This window comes from Eptesicus fuscus, chromosome 4 (genome assembly GCF_027574615.1).
Source record: "Eptesicus fuscus isolate TK198812 chromosome 4, DD_ASM_mEF_20220401, whole genome shotgun sequence".
NCBI lineage: Eukaryota > Metazoa > Chordata > Mammalia > Chiroptera > Vespertilionidae > Eptesicus > Eptesicus fuscus.
In genome coordinates, this window is record NC_072476.1 from 85,440,457 (window position 1) to 85,466,294 (window position 25,838).

The 25,838-nt window shown below is 44.3% G+C and overlaps 1 protein-coding gene across 1 annotated transcript; it reads left to right on the plus strand.

Moving 5' to 3' along the window:
- Nucleotides 1-14,893: 14,893 nt before the first annotated feature.
- On the plus strand, nucleotides 14,894-15,683 carry LOC129148738 (protein SET-like). Its single transcript, XM_054714310.1, has one exon. It carries the CDS (start codon nucleotides 14,894-14,896, stop codon nucleotides 15,665-15,667), a length of 774 nt encoding a protein of 257 aa, XP_054570285.1. The 3' UTR covers nucleotides 15,668-15,683.
- The last annotated feature ends 10,155 nt before the right edge of the window (nucleotides 15,684-25,838 follow it).

A 25,838-nucleotide genomic window follows, 5' to 3' on the forward strand; every position in this document is an offset into this window, starting at 1 on the left:
CGCTTCTGCCTGCCAGCCTGATCACCCCCTAACCACTCCGCTGCCAGCCTGGTTGATGCTTAACTGCTCCCCTGCCAGCTTGTTTGCCCCCAACTTCCCTCCTCTGCCGGCCTGGTCACCCCTAACTGCCCTCTCCTGCAGGGTTGATCACCTCCAACTGCCCTCCCTTGCAGGCCTGGTCCCTCTCAACTGCCCTCCCTTGCAGGCTGGGTGCCTTCCAACTGCCCTCTCCTTCTGGCCATCTTGTAGTGGCCATCTTGTGTCCACATGGGGGCAGGATCTTTGACCACATGGGGGCAGACATATTGTGTGTTGGAGTGATGGTCAATCTGCATATTACTCTTTTATTAGATAAGATAGAGGCCTGGTGCATGGGTGGGGGCCAGCTGGTTTGCCCTGAAGGGTGTCCCTGATCAGGGTGGGGTTCCCTTGGGGTGTGGGGTGGCCTGAGCGAGGGGCCTGTGGTGGTTTGCAGGCCAGCCACACCCCCTGGCAACCCAAGCGGAGGCCCTGGTATCTGGAATTTATTTTCCTTCTACAATTGAAACTTTGTAGCCTGGAGCGGAGCCAAGCCTGCTGCTCCCTCCGCAGCCATTTCTGTGGCAGTTAACTCACCTTCTATAATTGAAACTTTGTAGCCTTAAGTAGAGGCTGGGCCCGGACAGGGTGTGTGGAAAGCTTTGCTTCCCCTGTTGCTGCCGGCAACCCTGGCTTGCTCTCTCAAGCTCCGTTCTGCCGCCATTTCTGTTTGAATTTGTTTACCTTCTATAATTGAAACTTTGTAGCTTGAGTGGAGGCTTAGGCCTGCAACAGCTTTCAGAAAGCTTGGCTTGCTCTGTTACCTGGGAAACCTTGCTCTCTGTGGCTGTAGCCATCTTGATTGGGTTAAATTTGCATACTTGCTCTGATTGGCTTGTGGGCGTGGCTTGTGGATGTGTCAATGGTACGGTCAATTTGCATATTACCTTTTTATTAGGTAGGATTATAATGATTATTACTTTGTTCATGTGCCTCATTTTTCATATGCAAAAGCAAAACTATTTTCTTTATCTGAGCATGTTGGTAAAACCGTTTTAAACTTGTAAATATTAGAGATAAGGTGCTCAGAAAATGCCCCTGCTAGCCTGAGAGACCTGCAGCTTCCTATGGGAGGGAAGAGCTTGGTGAGTAGAGTAAAGACACAGATTGGAGTCAGCGTCTGGTAAGAGGAACCCTTGGGTGGCATGGTTTGGAGCCCAGGAGGCAGAAACAGGTCAGAGCAGCCAAAGACAAGATTTGGGGAACGCAGCAAATGAGACAGTCAGAGAAGCCATGGAGTGGGGCACCCAGAGGACCTGGGCATGTGATGTGCAACATTTGTCTAGTGCCATGCAATTCCTGCTATCCCTCCTTACTGATGATGAAGTATGATTCCCACTCAAAATAATTTCTCCAGAATCCATAGGCTAATCCAGGATAGAGTCAGAACTGATCAAGTCAGTCTGGGGCCAAAAGGCATGTTTATTAATTAAATGCAGAAAAAACTGCTTTGAGCTGAGGCCAAAAGAGATGATCCATACATAAATACATTTAGTGACTGCCTTTCACTGCTGTCTAGGAGACACTTTTATACCAGCCACTGAAGTGCAGACAGAGCTTAGAAAAGAGCCAGGAAGTGTGGCAGGAGCACTCAGTGGGGGCAGGGGGTCCCCTCATCCCTTGTAAACCTTACCAGCTTGTCTCTGCTGGTCAATTCGGGAGGACAGCGGGCATCTGAACACAGTGCAATTTAGCCATATTATAATCTGTTACTAGTGCACTAATTCAATCTCCTATCTACTTCATCTAATCTCCTAAACTGACAAGTGACCAGTTTCAATTTGATCATTTTTTTCTCAGAGCTTTTGCAAATGCTTTCGTCATATCTTAGATTTAGATGCTCAAGTTTAATTTAAAATGTTTACATCACCAAATATAGAATCTTAATATCAAATAATGTATTTAACTGTGAATGTTTGGATAGAAAAAAATAATTTTCTTAATAAGAGATATTATTCAGCTTATTTTGAAAACAACCCATCCAGTTGAGAATTTATTTTTTAGAGTTTTTTCCTATATTGTGCCATGCTTCAAAGTCTGGTGATATAATAAAGTTTCTCCACCAAAATCACAAACATACCCTGAATGCATACCAGCTTCAAAAACTGTGTTTTAAGAAGACTTAACCTCCTTTCTGATTGAGATCATGTTCACAGTTCCCTTTGTTTAAAATATGTCTAAAAATTCGACTCTACTGCAAAAATAAATGATAAATTATTTATATGCACCAATTATTTATTATTATTTATGCAAAGCTTGTCACATTATGCATGCATAAGGGGATTAAATCACCGTTAACCCGCAACGCCTTTAGGGGCATTAGATGATGGCGAAGGGTGGCATGAGGGTTTTACCATCCGCAAATATATGCATTAGGAGCCTGCACATTGTTTATGTACATTGCTGATCTCATATACTTGAGACAAAATAATATAGGGTATCAGCCAATAGTGGTTATTCTCCTAATTCTAAATTAGATTTTGTTGGCATTAAATAAATAACTCACCCATGGAAGGAATCGCTAAAGGGCAGTGTGCATTGTAATGTGGACATAAAAATGCCCCTTGAAACTAAAAGAAACAGATGAGCTCAACTTAAAAAAAAGTGTGCTTTTCCTAAGGCAATGCTTTTGTCACATAATAACGACATATTACAATCAAGAAATAGAGATAAATCAGGAAAATACCATGATATTATGACTTGTCATGGTGCTTCCTGATAGCATTCTGAATTTCAAGGCAAATTCAGTGAAGGTATTTTCCCCCCAAAATACTAATGCATATAAATGAAATTATCAACAGCATTCATTTTTAATGGGAAACTTAATGGAGGGCTTGCAAAATGACATAACTACCCTTTGATCCTGCGAAGGAGCGTTTTCCAGTTCCTAGGGCAAAAATTATATCCAATATGATAATGCTAAAAAGCCACCCATCTTTGCAATTGGCAGTTTAAATATGCAAAATGTATTTAAAGTTCTGTTGGAGGTGCAATTGAGGTTTGGACCAGGACAGGAAAGGCTGGCCCCAGAGCAGGGGTGGCATTGCAGGGTTGAAAGTGAATGACACCACCTAATTATCTAAAAACCGAATTTGTCCATGGTGGTCTAGAGGGGCGAATGATTCCAGTTTTTTTCTTGATCAAAATCGCCCCATCAAAAGTGCATCCGTATTCATGTGATGTTTGGTGCTTACTCTGGTCACATTTTGAGTTACATTTGCTCATTTTGTCCTCATTGATATTAGGCAATTCTTGTGATGTTATGCAACATTCATAACCTTGAAAATGTGCTGTGTGGTAACCAGTGATGGTTGAAACCAGTGGTCATCCATTCCAGTCACAGCCCTGCTCCGTTTTCCAGCCAGAGCAGTGATGTCTTTGCAGGGATGCACATGAGGGTCATCGGGCCAGTCTAAGCCCAGCCCAGGTCAGCCTTCCACCATGGACACACTCCAGTTGAATAGACTCTGCAACTTCTCTGTCTCTGTGCCTGGTCATTAGCGCAATCCAGAAGCAGCTCTCTCTCTCTCTCTCTCTCTCTCATTTATAATAACACCACTTCTTTGTTCTCAATTTAAGCTCTGTCTCCGTGGTCCTGTCCTGAGATAGTAGCTTTTCAGATGTAGCACACTCTATATTCATGAAAGATACATTTTAAGACCTTTGTGAATTCCCAAATTTGCAAATATTGTTATGGAATATAATTCCCTTCATCAAATGCAGTTAAGTAGAGCTAAACAATTTAAATGGTGTGTTAAGACCATCCACGAATCAATAGTACCAATGATATTTATCTAATGATTAGCATCAGTTCTCTCACAGCCTGACAGGAGTAATTTTAACCATATGTTTCTCTAAACCAGCCAAACCAAGGCAGAGGGAAGCATGCTTCATGCACCACTGTGGACTTGCAAGAGTGAAGGCCTGGAGGAGATGTCCTCATCTGCATTAGGATGTGAGGTTTCAGTGTCACTGATGTGATGGTTGACCTGTGAGATGACCACGGACAGGTTCTCATATTACTTGTCTTCTGTGGATCTCAGAAATTGGAATTTTCAAAAACTCGCTGGGTGAGTCTAATGTATATTCAGAGAGGACAACTGGACCCATGAAAGCCTCATGGAGTGGTTGGTTTGTATTTCTTCACAAATGTAATAGGTTTATTCATAGATTTCTGTTGACCAAACGTCAGCCTCTATTCTCTAATTGTATCACAGGTGATGAAGATGTGTATTGCTGCTGGCGATGAATCAATGAGGGTGCCCTAACAGGGAAAATGGAGCCTGGTTCATGCCCAGTGCACATGCTCTGGGACTAAACACCAGGACTGGTCCCTCTTGCACTGCAGACATAATCATGCATCTCTAGGCCTCATTTCCTCCTTGGTGAAATGAACAACAACAGCACTGCTCTCAGAATAATTTTCTAATGACACAGGCTATGCTGTCACCCTTCTCCTCAATAGCTAATTCTATGCACCTATCTGCCTTCCACGTGGGCTGTTGGCATCCAGTGTCTTGAAGCTTGAGTGCTCGAGCCTTTCGGACCAAATGCACTATCCATTTAAATAAATCCCTGTTCAGCTGTCCACCTGACAGCCATGTCAGCCAGGCACACCCTGAACTCATAGCTTGGATAGCTAACTGACTAATGTAAGTGGTGACATGTACTTGGACAGTGGGTAGAGCTTAATACCTTACCACCTCCCCACGTTTCTGTGTAAAGAATTGGAACGGTTTGCCTTAAAATCCTCCAAAACCAAAAAGAATCTGAGTGTCACCAGCCCACAAGTTGGGTCCCCAAACTCACACAGTCACGTCCACGCATTTACATGTATACACATACACACACACACACACACACACACACACACACACACACACACACACCCTCTGGCCATGCTGCTCACTTCCACTTCTCAGAAGTTCACACTTGGCTTTAAGACTCCCATCTGGAAGTCTAGGAATACATTTCACCTCTTCCCTTTCCATGTCCAACCCACAGGGTCCTGGCCAGAACACTGCCACCTGTATTTGCTCCTAGATTGCCCGGGGCCCCTCCTAGGCCAGTACGAAGGCCTCAGTCTTACGTCCCCTCAGTAAAGACAGAAGCAACTGTGGCCACTAGGTGATGGGCAAACCACCCAGGGAAGATTTAAAAACACAAGTTCTGGGGTGCATCCCAGACCTGCCAGATAGGACTCCTGATGTGAAACCAGAGTCAGCACAGCTCACAGATCCATGGAGGAGGCATTTTTCTTCAGGGTGAGGGTAGTGGCAAGGGGAGAGAAGGAAGGAGCTGCTGTAGGCAATGTTCCCATCGCACACCACGGGGTGCACAGACCGGAAGGGCTTCCTGCTCAGGGAGGTGCATGTGAGACCATGGAAAACTCACTTCTTTACCTAGGTCACAGTTGTCCTTTGGAATCCACGGAAGTGGCTTTAAGGAGGTTGGAAAACCCCATTGTGCTTTAGGAAATGCATTTCCCCTACAATTGAGACAAAAGTGGGTTCCCCTCAGGATCCAGTCTGCAGAATCCCTCTTCCTCAGCATGACCCCGGCACATTGTGTTCTCTAAGGGGGTTGAGAAGTGGATTCCACACACCCGTGGAAAGATGCAGCTGGGGAAGGCATCCCATATGACATATTGAAGAGAGGAGGACAGAGGGTCTCCCCGTACTTGTCCCAGTCAACGTCCCATTGACAGCTGTGCATCCCGGGCTGGGGGAGCGCTGTGTGCACATGCATGTGTGCGCGTGTGTCTGTGGTGCAGAACATAAAACTGTTGCAAAATACAAACAGGTTGTAGTCTGTAAAGCACAATTCCCCCTGCGTCCCATGCACATACGCTGAGGCTCCCGCTCAGCATTTTCAAGTCATTTCAAAGGATAATTAGTGCATAGCGTCTGTCTGGGACCCTCCGAGGGTTAGTGTCCATCCTGTTTGTCACTGTTTCTCTCCTAATCCCCTCTAATGAGGGTTTATGTTAACACGGATAAGCCCTCGCTGGTGTGCACTGCCCAGCTAGCTGAGCCGATGGAGGACACACTGCTCAAATGTCAGCGCCTTTGGCTATCTGGCCACCGACGTCAGAGGGCGTCCACGGGAAAGGCTCTGTGTGGCTTCTGCAGGGTCTGTTACATTGAGGCTGGAGGCAGGCCTCCCAGAGGGTCGCCTCTGCTTTGGCTGTGTTCTCTCAGGGATTTTACTTTATTTAAATTCTGTAGTTCACAGCTACTTAATGGTGTTCTGTTTCAAGGGAAAGCATCATGGGCCTTGCTGCTTTCGTCACATTAAGCACATCATCACCAGCCATGAAGAAGGGAGTAACCACTGAGCTGAGTGTGGCTGAGCTGACTGTCCTTTATGACCGGAAACTCTGCAGAAGTCAAATCTGAGGCTCAGGGTTACATGGGCTTGGCCCTTGGACTCAAATGTTAGTTTTCAGAGGTGGTGCTGGCCTTCCTTCCCTCCGCAGTGTGTCAGGAAAGCTTCCATGAGGGAAGGGCGGGACAGACATGTCACACCCGCTCACACAGGCAGCAGGACTTCTGTGGGTGATACTTGCCACAGTTTTTATTTAGATCTAAGATAATAATGGGAAAAAATGAAAAATAATCATTGTCACAATTTAACCAAAATAAACGCTCACAACATGTAACTCTTCATAAACACACCTACACATATGCCATTTACCAGGTGTACCGGTTAATAATGCAGATTTTGTAATCAAAGAAAACAGGATAATTTCAAGAGAAACATCAAAAGTGCTTTATTCAAAGTAATGTCCATCCCTAGCTACACATTTCCCCCATCTTTCAGGTAATTTGTGGATACTGCCCCAATAGAACTTTTCTTGTTTTGAGGAAAACCATTCAGAGACCCAATTTTCCACTTTTTCGTATGTTTTGAAGTGCTGCTCAGAAAGTTCGTGTGCCATCGATAGGAACAAGTGGTAATCTGAAGGAACAAGGTCTGGTGAATACAGCAGGTGGGTTAATACTTCCCAGGCAAGATCTTTTTAACATGTCTTTAACTGGTTTTGAAGTGTGTGATGGTGCGTTATCAGGAAGCAAAATACTTTTTCGTGTCTTCTGGCACATTCTGGTCATTTCACAATCAAAGTGTGGTTCAAATTGATTATTTGTTGTCGGTAGCGATCAGCATTAACAGTTTCACCTGGTTTTAGAAGCTCATAATTCACCACACCTTCCTGATCCCACCAAACACAGAGCATTGTCTTCTTTCCAAAGCGATTTGGCCTTTCAGTAGATGTTGATGGTTGACCTGGATCAACCCATGATTTTGTGCATTTGAGATTCTCAAAATAAATCCACTTTTCATCGCCAGTCACAATTCAATGCAAAAAAGACTTTCTTTTGTGCTGTTGAAGCAACATTTTACTGATGACTTTTCCGTTTTCCATTAGTCTTTCGTTCAGTTGATGTAGCACCCATTTTCCTTCCCTTAAAATCTTTCCCATTGCTTGTAAACGATAGGAAATTGTTTGCTGAGCAATGTTTAATCTTTCTGCAAGTTGTTTTTTAGTTTGACATGCATCTTCATATCCAATAATGCTTGTAATTGTTGGTCTTCAAACTTTTTTGGTTGACCTGGACATTCTTTGTCTTTCACATAGAAATCATCACTTTTAAAGTGTTTAAACCACCATTCACGAGTATCTTGAGATGGAGCATGTTCACCATAAGCTTCCCAAAGTATACGATAACTTTCAGCAGCACTTTTCTTCAAAATAATGAATTAAAACTTCCTGCAAAAGCTCTTTTTTTTTGCATGAAATTCGACATTTTTAAGCATAAAAATATCTATGATGTTAGCACCTTCAGAAAATTAGACATATGAAGTTTTGAAGCTTGCTGTCAATTCAACAAAATATCATACATATCAAATCACATATACTAGTATATCAACATATGTGTAACTCCATCTAATGAAAAAAATCTGCATTATTAACCGGTACACCTGGCATTTAGTTCACTCAATACTTCTATGTTAAGAGCATAATTATTTGTCTTATTTTACATGCAGACCCAGGTCCTGAGTATCAGAGAGGCTGAGCAGTTCTCCCAGTGTCACATAGCCTTTTCAGTTTACAAGTGAGCAATGTGAGAGCAGATGAATGACCTCCCAGCAGGAGCACTAGAATCATTGAAAGTCCAGGATGTGACCTGCATATGAGGTTTGGAGCAGCAACTTCTCACTGCACAGGTGATACAGGTAGGTATGTCCTGCAACGTCTCCCTAAAAGAGTCTCTTGGTGGCCGAGGGTTATTTACACATCACCCACCCAGACTGCAATATCCAGTGCCAGGTCTGGCATCAGGGCTGATAGTCACAGGCCTGGGAATTCACCCTCCCCAAGGAGCTGGAGACAGAGAGCAGATCCAGGGCCCATGCCTTGGGTCTTCTGCAGAAGGGAGTGTGGCCCCTTTTCTTATGTACTCTTGAGTACAAGCAGAGTGCTCTGAGAGCGGAGCCTAAGCTGGTGCAGTTCAGTGGCAGGTGAGACAAGGAGAATTCTGGCTAGCGGATTCTTGACTCATTCTCAGAGCATCAGATACTTGAGATGCAAAGAACGGAAGCTCAAGGCCAATCTGGTGCAAGTTTAGAGGAATGGAAGGAAGACTGTCCTCGATTTAGAGGAAGTTGAGAAGGTTCATGCTATATCCACAGCCAGATAGGTTGCCTGACTCAAACCAGCTGCTAAGATGTTGATTCTGCTTGTTTAATTAAATTAAAATATACATTTCAAGACCAAAGACTCTTCTTAATGTTCCTATCAGAAATGCTCATATTTTGTAGGGGAAACATGCAAATGTCAACATACTGGTTTCTCACAACAAAGACATCAATGTAGCCCTTGCCAGTTAGACTCAGTGGATAGAGCGCCAGCCTGAGGACTACAGGATGCCGGGTTCGATTCCTGTCAGAGGCACATGCCCAGATTTAGGCTTGATCCCCAGTGGGGGCATGCAGGAGGCAGTGATTAGTGATTCTCTCTCATCATTGATATTTCTCTCTCTATCTCCCTCTCCCTTCCTCTCTGAAATCAATAAAAATATTTTTATAAAAGACATCAATGTACCCTCAAGTGCACTACCCTCAAAGGCTGATGCCTACCACACCCAAAGGTAGGCTCGGTCCAGAGAAGTGGACGTTGATGTTGTGTGTGCATCTGGTCTACCCAGGCCTGAGGGAAACTGGCTCCTGTGTTTCTCTGAAGGGCTGGTTGTCACATCAATTGTAAAATTGTGTGCAATGAGGACTGACCTGCCTCTGCTTAGTTACCTAGATTTCTCTTCTGAGTAGATTGCCAATTTGTTTTTGAGGAATGAGATTGAATTAGTGGGTTGGATTCCTTTAGGAACATCCCTTCTATGTTATCTTCTTTTGTTTAGTTTTGTTTGCCAAGGGATCATCTTCAAGACACACAATTTTTAAATGTGCTACCTTCTGTCATATGCTGGATGGAGCTGTCCATCAGGGATAACAGACTTGCTTTGATTATTTCCTTCCTAGACTTACTTGGTGTGAACAACAGGTGTGGGAGGGATTGTCTCAGGGTGTGGACACAGCCCGAAAACCACCTACTGTGTGGGCCCAGGAGCCTGTTCCGAGGCTGCCAACACAGCATAGAGAATAACCCTGTGCCCACTGTGTTGGATCCTTCCTTTACTCTGTTGTGACCAATGTTCTAATCTGGGCCACCTAGTGTGCATAGAGTAGGAATATATCTTAAGTTAGGATACTATTTCAGTTGACATGGGTTCACATGCAAAGCAGATAAGACTGATAAGTGTGGAAAAAGAACTTCATGCATAGAATTCTCATATTTGGCAAACAAAAATATAGAAGTCTCAGTTCAATTTCAAATCTAGGTCAACCATGAATCGGTTTTAGTATAAGCATGTCCTACGTAATATTTAGGACTAATATTTATATTATATTTATATGAAGACTAATATTTATATTAAGCAATCATTTGTTGATTATCTGTAATTCAAACCTCACAAGGGTCCTGTGTTTTATCTGGCAACTCAATGCGGAGGTCTGCTGAGCCCATTTATTTGAGGCAGGGGCACACTGCACTCTAACAAGCTTTGAGAACTGGGCAGAATCTCCAGCTCCCCACCTCCCCCCTTCCCCAGTAGGTGAGCTGTGTGGCATCCCGGTGACTTACAGTGTTTGACAGGGATCGGGCTCCTGTGTGGACTCTCGCTCCCTGGGGCGGTTGCGGCCTTGGCTGTTGACACAGTTGGAGTTTGGGCCCAGAAAGCGATACATAGGTGGAGCACTCTCCTAGTGGGAGGATAAATCACGTCTCCAGCCCTCTCAACACCGAGTTTCTGCTGAGGCTGCAGCTCACAGTCAGATTTATGACTTTTTGGGGCATACTTTCATGGTCATCTCTTCATTAGGAACTGCAATCAGACCTTCTCACATGGACCACCAGTCCAATGGGGACCACAGATCTCATGGGGAAAGACTAGACCATGCTGAGTTCTGGACAGCCTGTGCTGGCAAAACTCTCACAGAATATTGTTTTTGTCCAATTTCTTAAAATGAAGTTAAACAGCCTCTTTAAAAAGAAAGAAATGAAACTGCGCTCAGTGTGGATCTAAATGGCCTCTGAACATCAGGGGTTTGAGTGTGTTCAGATAGGCTGCACCACTTAGCCAGGGTTTGGGTCCTGACAGTGAAGACTGTGCACCTTGCACTGGTGGCCTCCGAACCCGGTTCATCTCTTAGCAGGAGACAACGCCCACCTGGTAGGCATGCTTCCCAAGTCCCACATAAGCTCAGAAAATAAAACAATCGACTCAGTACTCAACACTTCTGTCAGAAATTAAAATGCAGTTCTTTTACCTTAATGAAAGATTTGATGAACATGGACTACTTCCAAATGCTAATTTCTGTCTTTCTATCAATGCATGCATCTGTGGCTAGGTTGTTCATACTTATGTCATGAAGAAAAAAATGTATTTTACCGTGTTCTAGTTCAGATTTGCAAAATAAATCCTCTTGGAGAGAGTAGTGTGACATAAAGAAGTAGAGGGCACCATCTCATTGGAGTCAATGCACTAAAAATAGGGTGCAGAAATTTGAAGTTTAGGAAGAAGCCTAGTTATCATCTCACCCAACCCCACCACCCATTAGAATCCCCAACAGGCACCTAGCAGCTCCAGTGAGAAGGATGTCTGTCCCTCCGAAGGGTCACCCCACCCTCCCATTCTGGGCAAGCTACATTTGCGGGAAGCTCATAGCACAACTCCCTGAGGTCAGCCCCTCCATGGGGGCAGAGTCTGCAATCCCAGCGCTAGGATGTTTCCCTTCACATGGCAGCTACAGCACTCAAAGGCACTTGTCATCATCATTAAAAGCTTCTCATTCCCAGAATGGAAATCAAACACTCTTTTTACTGTGCATCATGCTGCATAATAGAATCCTAGTCATTAAATGTTTGGATCACCCACCACTGGTTCATGTACTCAAAGGTGTCACCTTCACTCAAAATAGAGAGTATGGGACAGAATCCAAATGTGGGCCTTAAGTTTATTTCTCTTCTATTTCTGCTTATTTGCAAATAATTGAAAATAATCCCAAATAAAAAGTTGGAAAGTGAATTTCTTTCCCAAAAAGAGCTTTTTCCCCATGTGCCTCAGTGGATGGTGGCTTGGTCACTAGGAGCTCTGGATTTTGGCACAGCAGTTATTCCATTTTCAATCCATAGCTTCCAGATGCAAGCAGACACCCCGGCCCCCCAATCCAACTTGGGAAATTACTGGAAGCCACAAAGAGCTTAAGACCTGCCCCCAGTGTCCCACAGAGCTTGTGCATTCCTCCATATCCTAATTACTGTTTTGCTTTGAGATCCCGAAGTTACCACACAGTGGTCTGTCCACCAGAAGGTAGCCTTGTTGAGGGCAGGGTCTGTGTCTGTCATCCTTCACACCCTCGCTGCCTGGGAGATAGCTAGCATTCAGGAAACACGAAATGAAAGACAAATTTCTTGTCCATGTTAAGAAATAAGATTATTTCACAGTGGCCCATGTCCCTAGGGTTTGTTATGCTTTTCTAAATCCACCAATAGGAGAATCCTCTCTTATTTTTTTTACACTAACAGTTCAGTGTTCCCATTGCCTCTGTTCTGACATATTCATTTTCGCTTACACCATTTGACACCAGTTCCCCTTTATCCATTCAGCTATCTTTCCACATTTAAAGTTCTCTACCTTCCTTAGTGGAAAGACCAGCCAGCCCTTTCTGCAGACACAGGACTGCTTCTTCCCAGGAAGGGTGAAAGGTAGCAGCTGGTGTGGTGGGCCCTGGCCACTTCCTCTGGTGAGCCTATCACCTGCCATGTAGATGGTCCAGAGATCGAGACCCCTGGGGTCCTGCTGTGAGTGGGTTCTAGAAGCTGCTCTGGTCCTTGAAGCTCAGCCTCCAGGTGAGCTGGGGGTTGGGGGAGGGGATCAGAGGAGCTCATTTTCCTCCTGTCTCCATTTATTACAACACCAGCTTGCCCTGACCTGCAATACCCACTGTTCAGCTGGCTCCACCTTTACTGGTCTCCAGAACCTTCTTGCTGGATGGCCAAGAGAGCCATTCCTTCTGGAGTTGGCCGGTACCTGGCCTGTCCCCCCTTCTCATCAGGCCTTGACAGGGAACCTCTGCCCTCCCCGTCATGGCTGGCCCCACACCTTTCTGGGTTCCTGGGAGTCACCTGTCTCTGAGGTTGTTTGGGAAACAAGCAGTCATTTCTCTTGTTCTGTGTTGGCAGTAACCTTGGCCAGCCATTAGTCCTCACCCCGTTCTCTAACACAGTCTTGGGGAATGAAGACATGAGTGTGCACACCTTGTGCCCAGGGAGCCCTTCCCACGACACTGGCACTCCTTCCATGCAGTGAGGGGCACACGGGCGGTGCTCGGACAAGCATAACTTCACCATCCTCCCTCACTGTCTCACTCATTTCCTGCCTGGTCCAGGTACTCAGGGGTGAGGCTGGGTTAACTTTCTGGACATTCTCATAGTCATGTGACTAAAACATAGGAGCAGTGGCCACATGGTGGTCATTTAAAGCCTGGTTCCTTATTAAGTGGCACTTTACAGAAACTTTTTATTTAACCAGAGAGGTTTATAATTCAGAACCAATATTTCCAAAGAGTTAAAAAATGCAGAATGTTACGTTCTCTGAGAACCTGTTCTATTTGCACAGAGAAGTGAACTGTGGAATCAGGAACCACCCAGCTAATCTACATGGAGATCTTTGTTAGATCATGCCGGAAAAGTATATTATCTTGTTCTTTGTGTTGCAAGGTCAGGCCTCAGATGAGAAAGAGAGAGAGAGAGAGAGAGAGAGAGAGAGAGAGAGAGAGAGAGAGAGAGATATCAAAGTTCCTTGCCCAGTTCTTAAAGGTCTTGAGAGTCAGCTCACCCAGGGTGGTGACAGTGTGTTAGGCAAGGTCTTCTGAGAAGCAGATGCCAATGTGGATTACATGGGCAGGGATTTTATTAGGGGAGATGCTCATGCAAACAAAAATAGGGAGGGGTCAGGGATAGATGCACAAGGCGTCCAACCCAGATGCTTGCCTGACCCCAAGTGAAAGAGGGAGGAGCAGAAGGAAGGTGGACACAACCCAGATGCCCCCAGGTCTAAATATGTTCAGGAGGCCTTCAGTAGGTCCTTGAAACAGTTGACTAGTCTCCCAAGATTGTGTCTACCTCAATGTCACCACTATGCCCTCTAATAAGCTGGAAGCAGCCTGGGAAAAGAGACTTTGGCACCCACACAACAATGGAATTCAGACTTCATCGTGAGGGATGCCCCACTCCTTTCACCAGTAATATGGCATGGATACCTTTCTCTCTCCAATATGGACAAGATAACCTGGCCTCTTGGAGACCCCCCTGCAGCACTCTGGGTCCTGAGAACATGACAGGTCCAGTTACTGAGTGAAGGAAAGACACAAGGACATGACTGAGGGAGGGGGGTGGCTCCCAGCTGGCTGTCTCTCCCATGTGTCTATTTTTATGGGGACTGGGCTCTGACCTCATGGGACTGCACGGGCAGTGGAGCAGGGATCCAGGTAAAAACACTGAAATGGGGGAGGCTATGGAGCAAGGCAATAGGGTGACTCCTAAGAGGAGCTAGAGGATGACATAGAGGACAGCTTGTGCTGTGGGAAGTTCTGGGTGGGACCATGGGAGTGGGCACTGGGCACAGTTGTTCAGACTGAGTGTAGGTGAGGGTGAGGTGAAGTGCAGGTTGGGGTGCTGGAGATGAATGAAGCTCGTAGGGAGTGGCTGGTGTGTATATGTGTTTTCTCCTAAGTTTCAAAAGTTTTGAAGAACAATGTTATATTCATTGCTGAAAGGAAGATTAAAGAAATAGGTTAAAAAGCAAAGGGGGAGAAGATGGGGAACATTTGTAATACTGTCAACAATAAAAATAAAAAAGAAAGTCATAAAAAAGAGGGAAAGTAGGGTATCATTCTGGAATCAAAAGATGGAGAGAGAAGTGAGAGTAAGATAAGTTAAAAGAATAAGAAAGTGAGAAAGGCAAAAAGAAAGATAGAGATGGAGGGAGGGAAGGGGAACACAGAGAGTTGTGTGGGAGAAAATGGGTCAAGAAAAAGGAGGATGGGGAACAATCAGGGAAAGGAGGGACATAAAAGGGTAGGAATTTGATGTCAAATCCCCTAAATATTAAAAAGCCCAACAGTTCTGAGTGCTCATCACGCCTTTGAGCCCAGTGACTTCCCAGCGTTCAGATCCTCAGACTTTCCTCACAGCATGGCCCCCAAACACCAGTCCTCACTCCCACCTCTACTGAAGAAACCGAAACTGCCTCCAGGCCCCAAGCCAGAGAAGAAGCCGACCCCTCAGGACATGCCAAAGGGAGAAAAAGAACAGCAAGAAGCGATTGAACATATTGATGAAGCACAAAATGAAATAGACAGACTTAATGAACAAGCCAGTAAGGAGATTTTGAAAGTAGAACAGAAATATAACAAACTCCACCAACCATTTTTTCAGAAGAGGTCAGAATTGATCACCAAAATCCCAAATTTTTGGGTAACAACATTTGTCAACCATCCACAAGTGTCTACACTGCTTGGGGAAGAGGATGAAGAGGCACTGCATTATTTGACAAGAGTTGAAGTGACAGAATTTGAAGATATTAAATCAGGTTACAGAATAGATTTTTATTTTGATGAAAATCCTCACTTCAAAAATAAAGTTCTCTCCAAAGAGTTTCATCTGAATGAGAGTGGTGATCCATCTTCAAAGTCCACTGAAATCAAATGGAAATCTGGAAAGGATTTGACGAAACGTTCAAGTCAAACACAGAATAAAGCCAGCAGGAAGAGACAGCATGAGGAACCAGAGAGCTTCTTGACCTGGTTTACTGACCATTCTGATGCAGGTGCAGATGAGTTAGGAGAAGTCATCAAAGATGACATTTGGCCAAATCCATTACAGTACTACTTGGTTCCTGACATGGATGATGAAGAAGGGGAAGGAGGAGAAGATGATGATGATGAAGAAGAAGAGGAAGGGTTGTAAGATATTGATGAAGAGGGGAGGAGGATGAAGGTGAAGAAGATGAAGATGATGATGAGGGGGAAGAAGGAGAGGAAGACGAAGGAGAAGATGACTGATGAACACTGATGGATTCCAACCGTTTTTCATTTTCTCCAGTCCCTGAGAGCAAGTTGCAGTCTTTCTTTTTTTTTCTCTTTCTCCCTACCGCCCCCTCTTGTGCTTAGTTGCCCTGTTTTTGAGGTCTATTTTCTCTCCTTTACACCATGGTTCTCACCTTATTTTTGGGGGAGGAGGGATGTACCTTGAGCAGAATACAGTGGGAAAAGAATCTTTGCCCCTTTCTGTTCCAAATTCATTTTTATCCCTTCCTGTCTCAAGAAAAACTTAATGGAATCAACACCACCGTGCTCTGTGGGAAAAAATAAAAACCTTCTGCTCCCTTAGCTCTGCTGGGAGCTGGAGGTTGCTAGGTCCCTGTGTAGTAGTGCATAGAATTCTAGCCCTTTTCCTCCTTTCTCTGTATATTGGGCTCAGAGATTACACTGTGTCTCTATTTGAATATGGACAGTTAGCATTTACCAACATGTATCTGTCTACTTTCTCTCATTGAAAAAAAAGGGAGGAGGTTTATAGAAGGTCAGCAAAGGGTGGGTTTGAGATGTTTGGGTGGGTTAAGTGGGCATTTTGACAACATGCCTTCTCCTTTGGCATGTTTAATTGTGATGTTTAACGGACATCCTTGCAGACTAAGATGACACTTTTAAAATAAAATTCTCTCCTAGAGAATTGACCCCTGCCACTTGATGGGAGAATCAGCAGAACCTGTAGGATCTTATTCGGAATTGACATTTCTGTATTGTAATTTTGTTCCTGTTTATTTTTAAATTTTCTTTTTGTTTCACTGGAAAGAAAAGATGATGCTTAGTTTTAAATGTGAAAAATGTGCAAGTTGCTTTGTTACACTAAACTAATTGTATACACAAAGGATTTGATGCTTTTCTCTCAGAATAGATGTCAAGTTTGACTTGTATAACATATTGTCAAACTTTGTCAACTTAACTCCATTTTTTTAAAAATATATTTTATTGATTTTTCACAGAGAGGAAGAGAGAGGGATAGAGAGTTAGAAACATCGATCAGCCACCTCCTGCACACTCCCCACTGGGGATGTGCCCACAACCAAGGTACATGCCCTTGACCGGAATAGAACCTGGGACCCTTGAGTCCGCAGGCCGACGCTCTATCCACTGAGCCAAACCGGTTTCGGCTTAACTCCATATTTTTTGATACACACTTTTCAGGATGACCTCAGGGCTATGTGGACTGAGTAAAGGGGTTTGAATCAGTGTATTAATGTCTCCATAGCTGGGAAACATCATGAGTACAGTTTGCTATCAGTTTCTGAAAATTTTCAAATCATTTGGAATACCAGGTTGCTCAAACTTAGTTCTGAGTATGTTGTACCTTTAATTTTGTATATCAAATTGGCATTTTAAAAATGGGTCTATACTTACCTGGATGTAATAACAGTGCCTGCCACCACCACCAGACAGACCTGGTGCTCTAATGCCGAGTTACACACGGGGCTATTGCTGGCATGTCTTCATTGGCACTAAAGGTGGCCCAGAAGACAGGCTTGCAGAGTAAGAAGTCCTATTGGTGGTTAAGAAACTCAGGTTAGGAGTACTTTTGTCTCTTAAGTACCAGCTATTTAGCTTATTGTTCTCAAATGAGACCCGTCTGTGTGAATCTGGGTGAGATGATGGACTCTGCTCTGTCTGCTAGATGCCATTGTGCATAGAACAACATTTTGAGAAGCTACCTAATGCCTAAGCTTTTTAATGCTGTAAAATAGAGTAGCTGAAATTAAATGCCAGTTAATTTTTTCAGAGATGAATTAATGGACAGCCTGGTCAAATTCAAAGCTGTTTGATGTATAAAACGTTATAAGTGGATCTATTCCCTCAATAGGCAAAGTGTAATAAAACCTATCTAGATGGATAGTATGTAATTTCTGCACAGGTCTGTTTAGTGAATACATCACTGTATACTGGTCAGGAATCTTGCTCCAATAAAGGAACATAAAGATAAAAAAAAAAAAGCCCAACAGTTCTTATCTAAGCTTGAGATATATTTTTCTACAAGAAGACAAAAGTCCCATTAATGGAGGCTGTGGAGGGCAGGTGTTTCTCCAGGCAGGCTCTGGGCACGTGCTCAGATACTCCTCCACATCCTCACTTATTCTTACATTTCTTTTAAATTAAGGAGGATATGCAAACCATGGTGACCCCAAACAAAGGGACACATACTTCTCTAGGGACAAGTGACTTTCTGGAGCTGAGCAGGGGTCTGGGGACAGCCCCCTGCATGCCTTATGAGCTCTCTAACAGGGAGCACGCAGGCCATCCTTCAAGCTGTGAGGTTTCCCCTGGGAGGATAAAATGGGAAAATTTTTCCGTCATCTTTACTGACTGCCCCAGTGGGACCTGCTGAAGTCATATACTGATAACTCTTATAATTTCCATACCTTAAATAATTTAACGTGAAATTACATAAATAAAATGCTATAACTGAGCATAATTTTTTATACATTTTTCTAATAATCCAGCCTTTTAAATTAGCATAATAACACTTAGAGTAATTGAAGAATTTAATTGCATAGAGCACGGGATATTGTCTGCCGTGCTGTGCACCATGATGAAGCCATGATGAGCTTTAATTTAGTTGTGGGTTTTTTTTTTCAGTTTAGTTTTCATATTAGATAATGTGGATAATATGGCAGAAGATAGACACACCTGGGTACGTAATGGTTCATGAGTGTTGTATGTTTTGCTAAAATTTTCTAGACATGCCATTCTTGAACTTAAAACAGAGGAAAAGAATTAGTGGCTTAAAATGTTAAATGTGGCTTTTTTCTTTGCTGTGTACTCATAATTATCTATGCATACTGATGTTAAGTTCTCGCATGCTCTAGGGTAGAAGTTGTCTCCTTTTTTCCTCCCTCCCTTCCTCCATCCCTTTCTTCCTCCTCCCTCCTTTCCATGATTATGCAAGGATGCCTATGTTCAAAATATTCAAGTCCATTTTCTTTATAGCAGAACTGTGTAGTTCAGTTAAGAATAAATTATATCCTGCACATATTTCACGAATAAAACAGGAAGGGATTGTATTCTGCATGCATCTTAGATATATAAATAATAGTGTTAAGGTCATTTCAGAGCCACTTGATCAATAGATATGACTCGTAAAACATAACATTTTGATTTTAAAAAATTGAATATTTGAACAAAATAGATTCATTAGTGAGGTTAGCAGATTTTTAGTTTCTAAGAAGATGTAACTCAGAATTTCTTTGATGCTCCAATTTTTCTAACATTTTTAACATCATGACAGTATATTTGCTTTCTATTGTTGCATAAAATTTACCAGAAATCTAGTGGCTTAAAAGAACATGCTTTTATTACTCACAGATTCTGTGGGTCAGGAGTCAGGGCACCACTTGGCTGGGCCTTCTTCATGGCTGCAGTCAAGGTGTTGGCTAGAGGCTGGGCTGGGGAAGGAAGGAGCTGTTCACAAGTTCACTCAGGTGCTGGCACAATCTGATTCCTGTGGTTCGTGAACTGAGGGCCCCAGCTTTTTGCTAGTGTTGGACAGAAGCTGTCCTCAGTAACCAGAGGTCACTATAAGCTCCGTGCCGTGTGGGTCTCCCAACATGGCCACAACTTCTTCATAAGTTAGCAAAAGGATGAGACTCTAGAGTGAGATGTGTACTAGCTAGAGAGTTCCCTACTGGAGATTTGTCACAGAAGGGGACATCCTAGCACCTTTGCCAGAGTTTGTTGGATAGGTAAAGGGAAGGGGATCATACAAGGGCACAAATGCTGGAAAGCAAAGGTCATTGGGGTTACCGTAGAGTCTGTCACAAATGCCAACACAGTATCTGGTTATGGATTATGTGCACATACAACACACAATGCATACTCCCACACATCCATAGACACACAAATACACCTTTGGGGGGGGTGGATTTATAGGTTTATTTCTCCCTGACCTTGATTTTGTTGATTACTGAGAAGCACTAAGAAGCTCTGCCTGGCTCCTAAGTGTGGACCTGGCTCCCCTTCTCTATCCCACTGTGCAAGTCCCTTCTGACACATATCTCTGGTCTGCAAGTGGCACATGGGCCCAAGTCTTTCATAGACTCCTGTTTACAAAGAAATGACCCTTAGATACTTTTGCAGCAACTTGGGTGGTAGCTTTCACACCTGGACATAGACAGCCCACCCTACACCACAGGTGAGTGGAGATGTCCAGCCCTGAGGCCAACATGTGCTGCTCAGGTATAGATCTAGGACACACACCTAGTGGCTTTTCAGAGATGCAAATGAGCTGGGTTCCTACCTGGTCTGATGAATATTATTAATGAAGAGAAGGTCATGTGCTCTAGGCTAGTGAGAACATGGTTGGCTTTGTTGGATTGTAGACTCACTGTCTACACACTGTACTCTAACAGGCTAGTGTGGGCCAGTGAATATCAGGGCCATAGAAGGCTACTGTGCAGAGCTGTGCACGGTTGTCCTGAATGACAAATTGGGCCTGGTGGCTCCTCACATCAGAGACCTGTTCATCCAGGAGGCCACTGCACCCTACTGGGAGGTGTCTGGTCCGCAAAAAACATGTGGACACATAGACACATGGAATGCACTAATATACATACCCACATAGACACTCATGAATACACACAGACACACATGGACACACACGGAATGAGCCAGGTTTTGCAAAAGCAGAGAAGGATGACCTCGGTGAGGTGAGGTAGGTGCTGGTCCAGGCACAGAGTTCCAATGAGGCGTGGCCTCTCCCAAAGAAGACCCACAAAGCCAGTGATAGACTTCATCATCTCATAGTCCTGTGGTCTGACAAGCAATGACAAGGTTCTTAATTACCAGTGCACTGTGCTCCTGCGTGGTGAGAACCCTAATTATCCGCTTGCTCTGTGACAGAGGCCTGCCAACGCCTCCTCTGTGGGAATCCCAGCACACCCTGGCTTGGGTCACACAGGAAACTGTCTCTGTTTTCTCATTAAGACTGACAAGGGCTGAACTCACATGTGGATTTTGACTGAGAGAGAGGCTGGAAGTACTGGGGGTTGGCCAGTGTCGCTGGGGAAGGACCTTCCAGCAAGACCTTCCTCCCATTCAGGGTGCTTGTGATCTATCTCTTAGCTGCACATGCAGGGTCACCTCGTTCCCTCCTCATGAATACACACAGGTTCATATTCATGGGTTCAAAATGGCACCCGAGCCCATGACTACCTGTGTACTCATCTGAAGCTTACATGTGTCCTGAGTCATGAGCCAGAGTGGAGAATTCAGGGCTCAGGGCTGTCCCTCTGCAGAGGCACCTGCTCATCTGGTGACAAGAGATGGGTCCTCTGGGGCAGGGGTTTCCCTACTGGGTTGACAGACATCAACATGCCCAACACTGACCAGGTAGTATCCAGTGTCAGAGCCGAGGGGGACCTTCTGGGGCAGCCACTAGGGGAACATGGCTGAAAGCAAGCAGACTTGGCACTCTCCATTGTAAGGGAGACAGGACCCGGCACTTTAGAGGTAGGTTTCTAAAACACAAGAGGACAAAGAAGTTCTTCCAGGAGCCCACGCAGCCTGGGCCTCCTAAGGGACAAAGGGGTGTTGTGTCTGCACACATAGGCAGCGTCAAGGGCGAAGGGACAGTGTGCAAGTTCTGGGTCAGACCCTGCCACCCACCAGCTGTGACCGGGGACAATGGACTTGACCTTGCTGCACCTCAGTTTCCCTATCTGTAAACTAGGGTGGTGATCGCAGTCCTGACCTCAGAGGCTCATTGTTGAGACTAAACGAGGTGATAGCTATGGATACAGTTTTAGAATAGTGCCTGGCTGGGAGTAACTGACCAAGATATTGTGAGTAATACCAGCATGACTGAGTTGTACCCACTAGCATTGGCTATGCCCCAGGACCATCCATCCCAAGAAGAACATGTCCTCTAGGGGACATTGGCATGATCCTGGTTCAGCCCGATGAGCTGACATATGCACTGCAGTGGGGACACCTGATGGGTGACTTCCAACATCATAGAATGGAAGTTGCAACCTCACCTTTGACCTATTTAGCCCCCAATGTGTTTAAACATCATAGTCATGCCTCTCAGATTTCACAGAATCGCAGCTAGATTCTGGATTTAGGTCTGCTTGGGCCCCAAGAATTCCCATTTCTAACAGACTCTGGGATGGTGGCAATGCTGCTGGTTGACCAGAAATATAGGGATGGAGGGATATATCACATGCCCCCCCCCCCCAAAGAACCAATCAGACACAGTGAAGGGCACTTGAGAATATAAATGTCACAGGATTTTTTAAAAACGTAATGTCATGAAGAAAAGAAAAAAAACGGGAAACTATTCAAGAATACAAGAGACAAAGAAGGACCTAACAGATGACTGTAAGTTTCTATCTTAGATCCTAGTCCCAGAACAAGACAAGCCAAGCCCAGGAGCACGCCCATTATTTCTTGAAGAACCTGCTCATTAGCAGGGTTCATCGTGTTCTACTGTGGCCGTGCAGAACCGCACCTGAGAACTGTGGCCAGCCTCGCCCTCCCAAATCCTTGCAGACTGCATACTAGTGTGGGAAGAACCATGAGCAGCAAGGCCTGGCCTTCACCGGACACATAGGAGACCTGCAGCACCTGTGCGCCTTTCCGATTTACATTCTTTTTTAAAAAAATATATTTTATTGATTTTTTACAGAGAGGAAAGGAGAGGGATAGAGAGTTAGAAACATCGATGAGAGAGAAACATCGATTCAGCTGCCTCTTGCACACTCCCTACTGGGGATGTGCCCACAACCAAGGTACATGCCCTGGAATCGAACCTGGGACCCTTGAGACCGCAGGCTGACGCTCTATCCACTGAGCCAAACCGGTTAGGGCCGATTTACATTCTTTACTCTCTCTGTGAGCCAAAGAGGTTTGGAAGAGCCTAAATTTAAATGGTGGCAGCATCAGTCATACGCTTTCCTGTGAATATGAGTGTCTCAGTTAACACAGCCTGATACATGTAAAACTTATAAAACCATATAAATTCATAAACATATAAAAACATTCCCGTTGCCAGAAAACACAACATTTAATCCATGGCCCAAGCTCTCACCTTTTATTCTGACATTCTGATGGGCCATAGACACAGCCAAAGCACATTCCTGATTTAAAGTAAAAAATGTAAAAGAAAAAAAAAAAACCCTACAAAATGAAATTTTTAATCTTATAAGAAGTGGACTATTTTTACATTTACAATGGAGCTGGAGTTTGGTTGGGTTTGAAAGAATTATTGGTGTAAGGAGTAATGACCCCACGGAGTTCACATTTAATTAGGGGGACGCTGCCTGCAGACAGCTGCTGTGCACAGTGAGTTGCCTGTTCCCATGTTCGACATGACATCCAACAACATTAAAATGCGCTTAACTCTGAGCTTCGCTTTAATACGGCAAAGCCTCGGCTCTGCGTCACACATCATTTCTGTGCCAAGCTGGGGTTTTCAAACCGGCTAATTTTGTTAGAAGCCCTCCAAAGTGCTTTTTGAATTAGAAAAAAATGTATGTTTATTGGTTTGTATAACTGAAAACAGGTTAAGAAATTCTCTCACGTTTGCCGAAAACAAAACACAACTCTAACACCTCTGGGTTTAACACAGAGTCTGGAAAATGTGTGATTTCTGGAAAACCATCATGTGATAATTTAATAAACATGGAGACTGTTTTTAAATGTTTATTGAAGTTCACTAATAACAGATGTTAAAAGCTACAGGCCCAACACCATTTTATGTCCAGGTTAGGAAAATGAACTTGCAAATCCACCCATGAAGCCATGGCAGCCCCTCTGAATGTAACTCACAGCGATTTCTTCCCAAGAAATTCTGTCTTGACCTTGGCCAGGGTGAGTATGGACTGTTTCCTTTCTGTGAGAGATACACTTGCAGACAATTTTATTGACCTATTCCTCCTTTCCTTTGCTTATCCACAGGAATGTATTGGGAGAATGTATCATGCAGTTCCAGAGCATGAGCACGGGGGCCTATGAGGCACGGGGCTTGGAGGGACCTGCGCATGGCTGGAAGGAAGGTCAGCCTGTGTCTGAATTCCTGCTTTCCACCCCAGCTTCTTTCCTATCGAGGTGAACTTGGTAGTGAATAGGATATGCATACAGAAAAGTGCCAAATAGTGAGTGTACCACAAAGTAAGTTTTTGCAGAGAGAGAACAGAGCAATCAAGAACATCACATGCTCCCAGAAGCCTTCATCAGCCCTCCGGTCATCAGTCACCCTGTGCCCCAGAAGGTGCCGTATTCTATCACCACAACCAGCACTGCTTACTTCTTATACAAATGCTCGTGTCCGGCTTCTCCCCACGGGGGTGTGTGCAGCTGTGGTCATTAATTTTCATTGCTGTGTAGTATTCCATCCCCTCTGATTTATTAAATCTTTGTGATGGTTTTGTTATGTCCAGTTTGGGGCTGTTACAAAGAAGGCTGCTATAGACAGTCCTCTCTGTGTCCTCTGTGAATCTGTGTAGGCAGTTCTGTCAGATTTATACGGAGACATGGGATTGCTGGGTAAGGAACAGCACATTTAGCTCTCAGGGGTTCTACAGGGTTTCTAAGTTGGTTGAACCCTTCATTCCTTCACCCCCAGGAGCTGCGCGTGCTCACTCAGCCGTATAGCTTCTCTAACCGCATGGAGGGCTTCTCGTGTGTGAAAGCGTGAGCGTGCCTCTGCAGATAAATGTGAGCAATAGACGGAGGGATGGGTGTGCTCTGAGCACTTTTGGAACACGGTGGGCTTGATTGCTAGTAGAGCTCCAGGGATAAAGAAATGGGGAGACTACTTCACTGAGAGCAGTGTAAGAAGCCAGTTGTCTCTTCCTCCATTTGTGATTGGAAATGGGGGAAGAAAGAAACTTTTGAGCTAGGAAAAAAATGTTAAAATTATAAATGTTAAAATGATTTAGGCAGCTTCCAGATGATTTTAGCCCAGTCCAACGAAAGAACATGTTTTCCTCCACCCACTGCTCCCAGGCTCAAGTGTTCCAGAAAGGTAGCTACAGGGAGGGGCTGATGGCCCATCTGTGGTTGGTTCATTCAATAAACATCTACCCAACTCTCACCAGGTCCTGCTGGGTCCTGAGGGTTAGCCATGGGGAAGTCTTCACTTTGGGAGACACAGACCTGGACAGTCCTCTGACTTTCTCCAGGCATAAAGACACAACCTCCACCAGCCATATGGAACTCAGAGCATAAAAGAGTTGCTAACGAAAACATCTGTGTTGTGCACTCTACTTTGAACTCACAGAGGTGAGATGTGACTGAGTTCTCAGTGAACAATAGGCCACATCAGAATGTGTGATCCCTGTGGACCTGCCATTGATTGACAGGACCTTGAAGGACACCCAGGCAGGATTTCCCATCTGATCCCTGCCCTGGAAGAAAAGTGCAGAAGTTCCCCAAATCCCACGTACAGAGAAAACCACTGAGCATCTTCTAACTGTCCCTGAAGGGACAGCTATCCATCCACCTCAACCCGACTCAATGGAATCTTAACTGAAATCAATGGATTAAATTGAATCAATGCATCGTAACCAAAATCAATGGAAATTCATGCTTGAAAAGTCTAGATTTCCAGGATGGTGTGTGAATTCAGGTTCAACATCACCAGCATCCTCGAAACTGTCACATATTATGTTTATCTGCAAGGGAGTAGATTGATGGTATCTACACTGTTTCAAAAGAGGACTTGACCTTTGGGGCAAAGTGTGAAAACATGGTAGAGGGAAGACCCCTCGATGGAGGATTTAGTACTGTCATTTGGCAACAAAATAAGCTGTTTAGTATATAAATATTTGTTAATGAATGAAAATCTAGTAAATATATTATTGTTAGAAGCAATTGTGAAATAGTTTGAATTGAATGATTCCATGTATGCAACACACGAACATGGTCAACATACGCACACACACACACTCTCACACGCACATGCATACCCTGCTATGTCTAGAAGGAAAAAGCTTAGAGTAGAGATAGTACTCCAGATGAGAATTAAAAAAAAAAAAAGAAAAGAAAGTTTAGTGTTTTGTTTTGTTTTCTTTTTAATCCCAGAACCC

Coding starts and splice junctions, on each gene's coding strand:
- LOC129148738 (XM_054714310.1), top strand. CDS start 14,894: ATGGCCCCCAAACACCAGTCCTCACTCCCACCTCTACTGAAGAAACCG.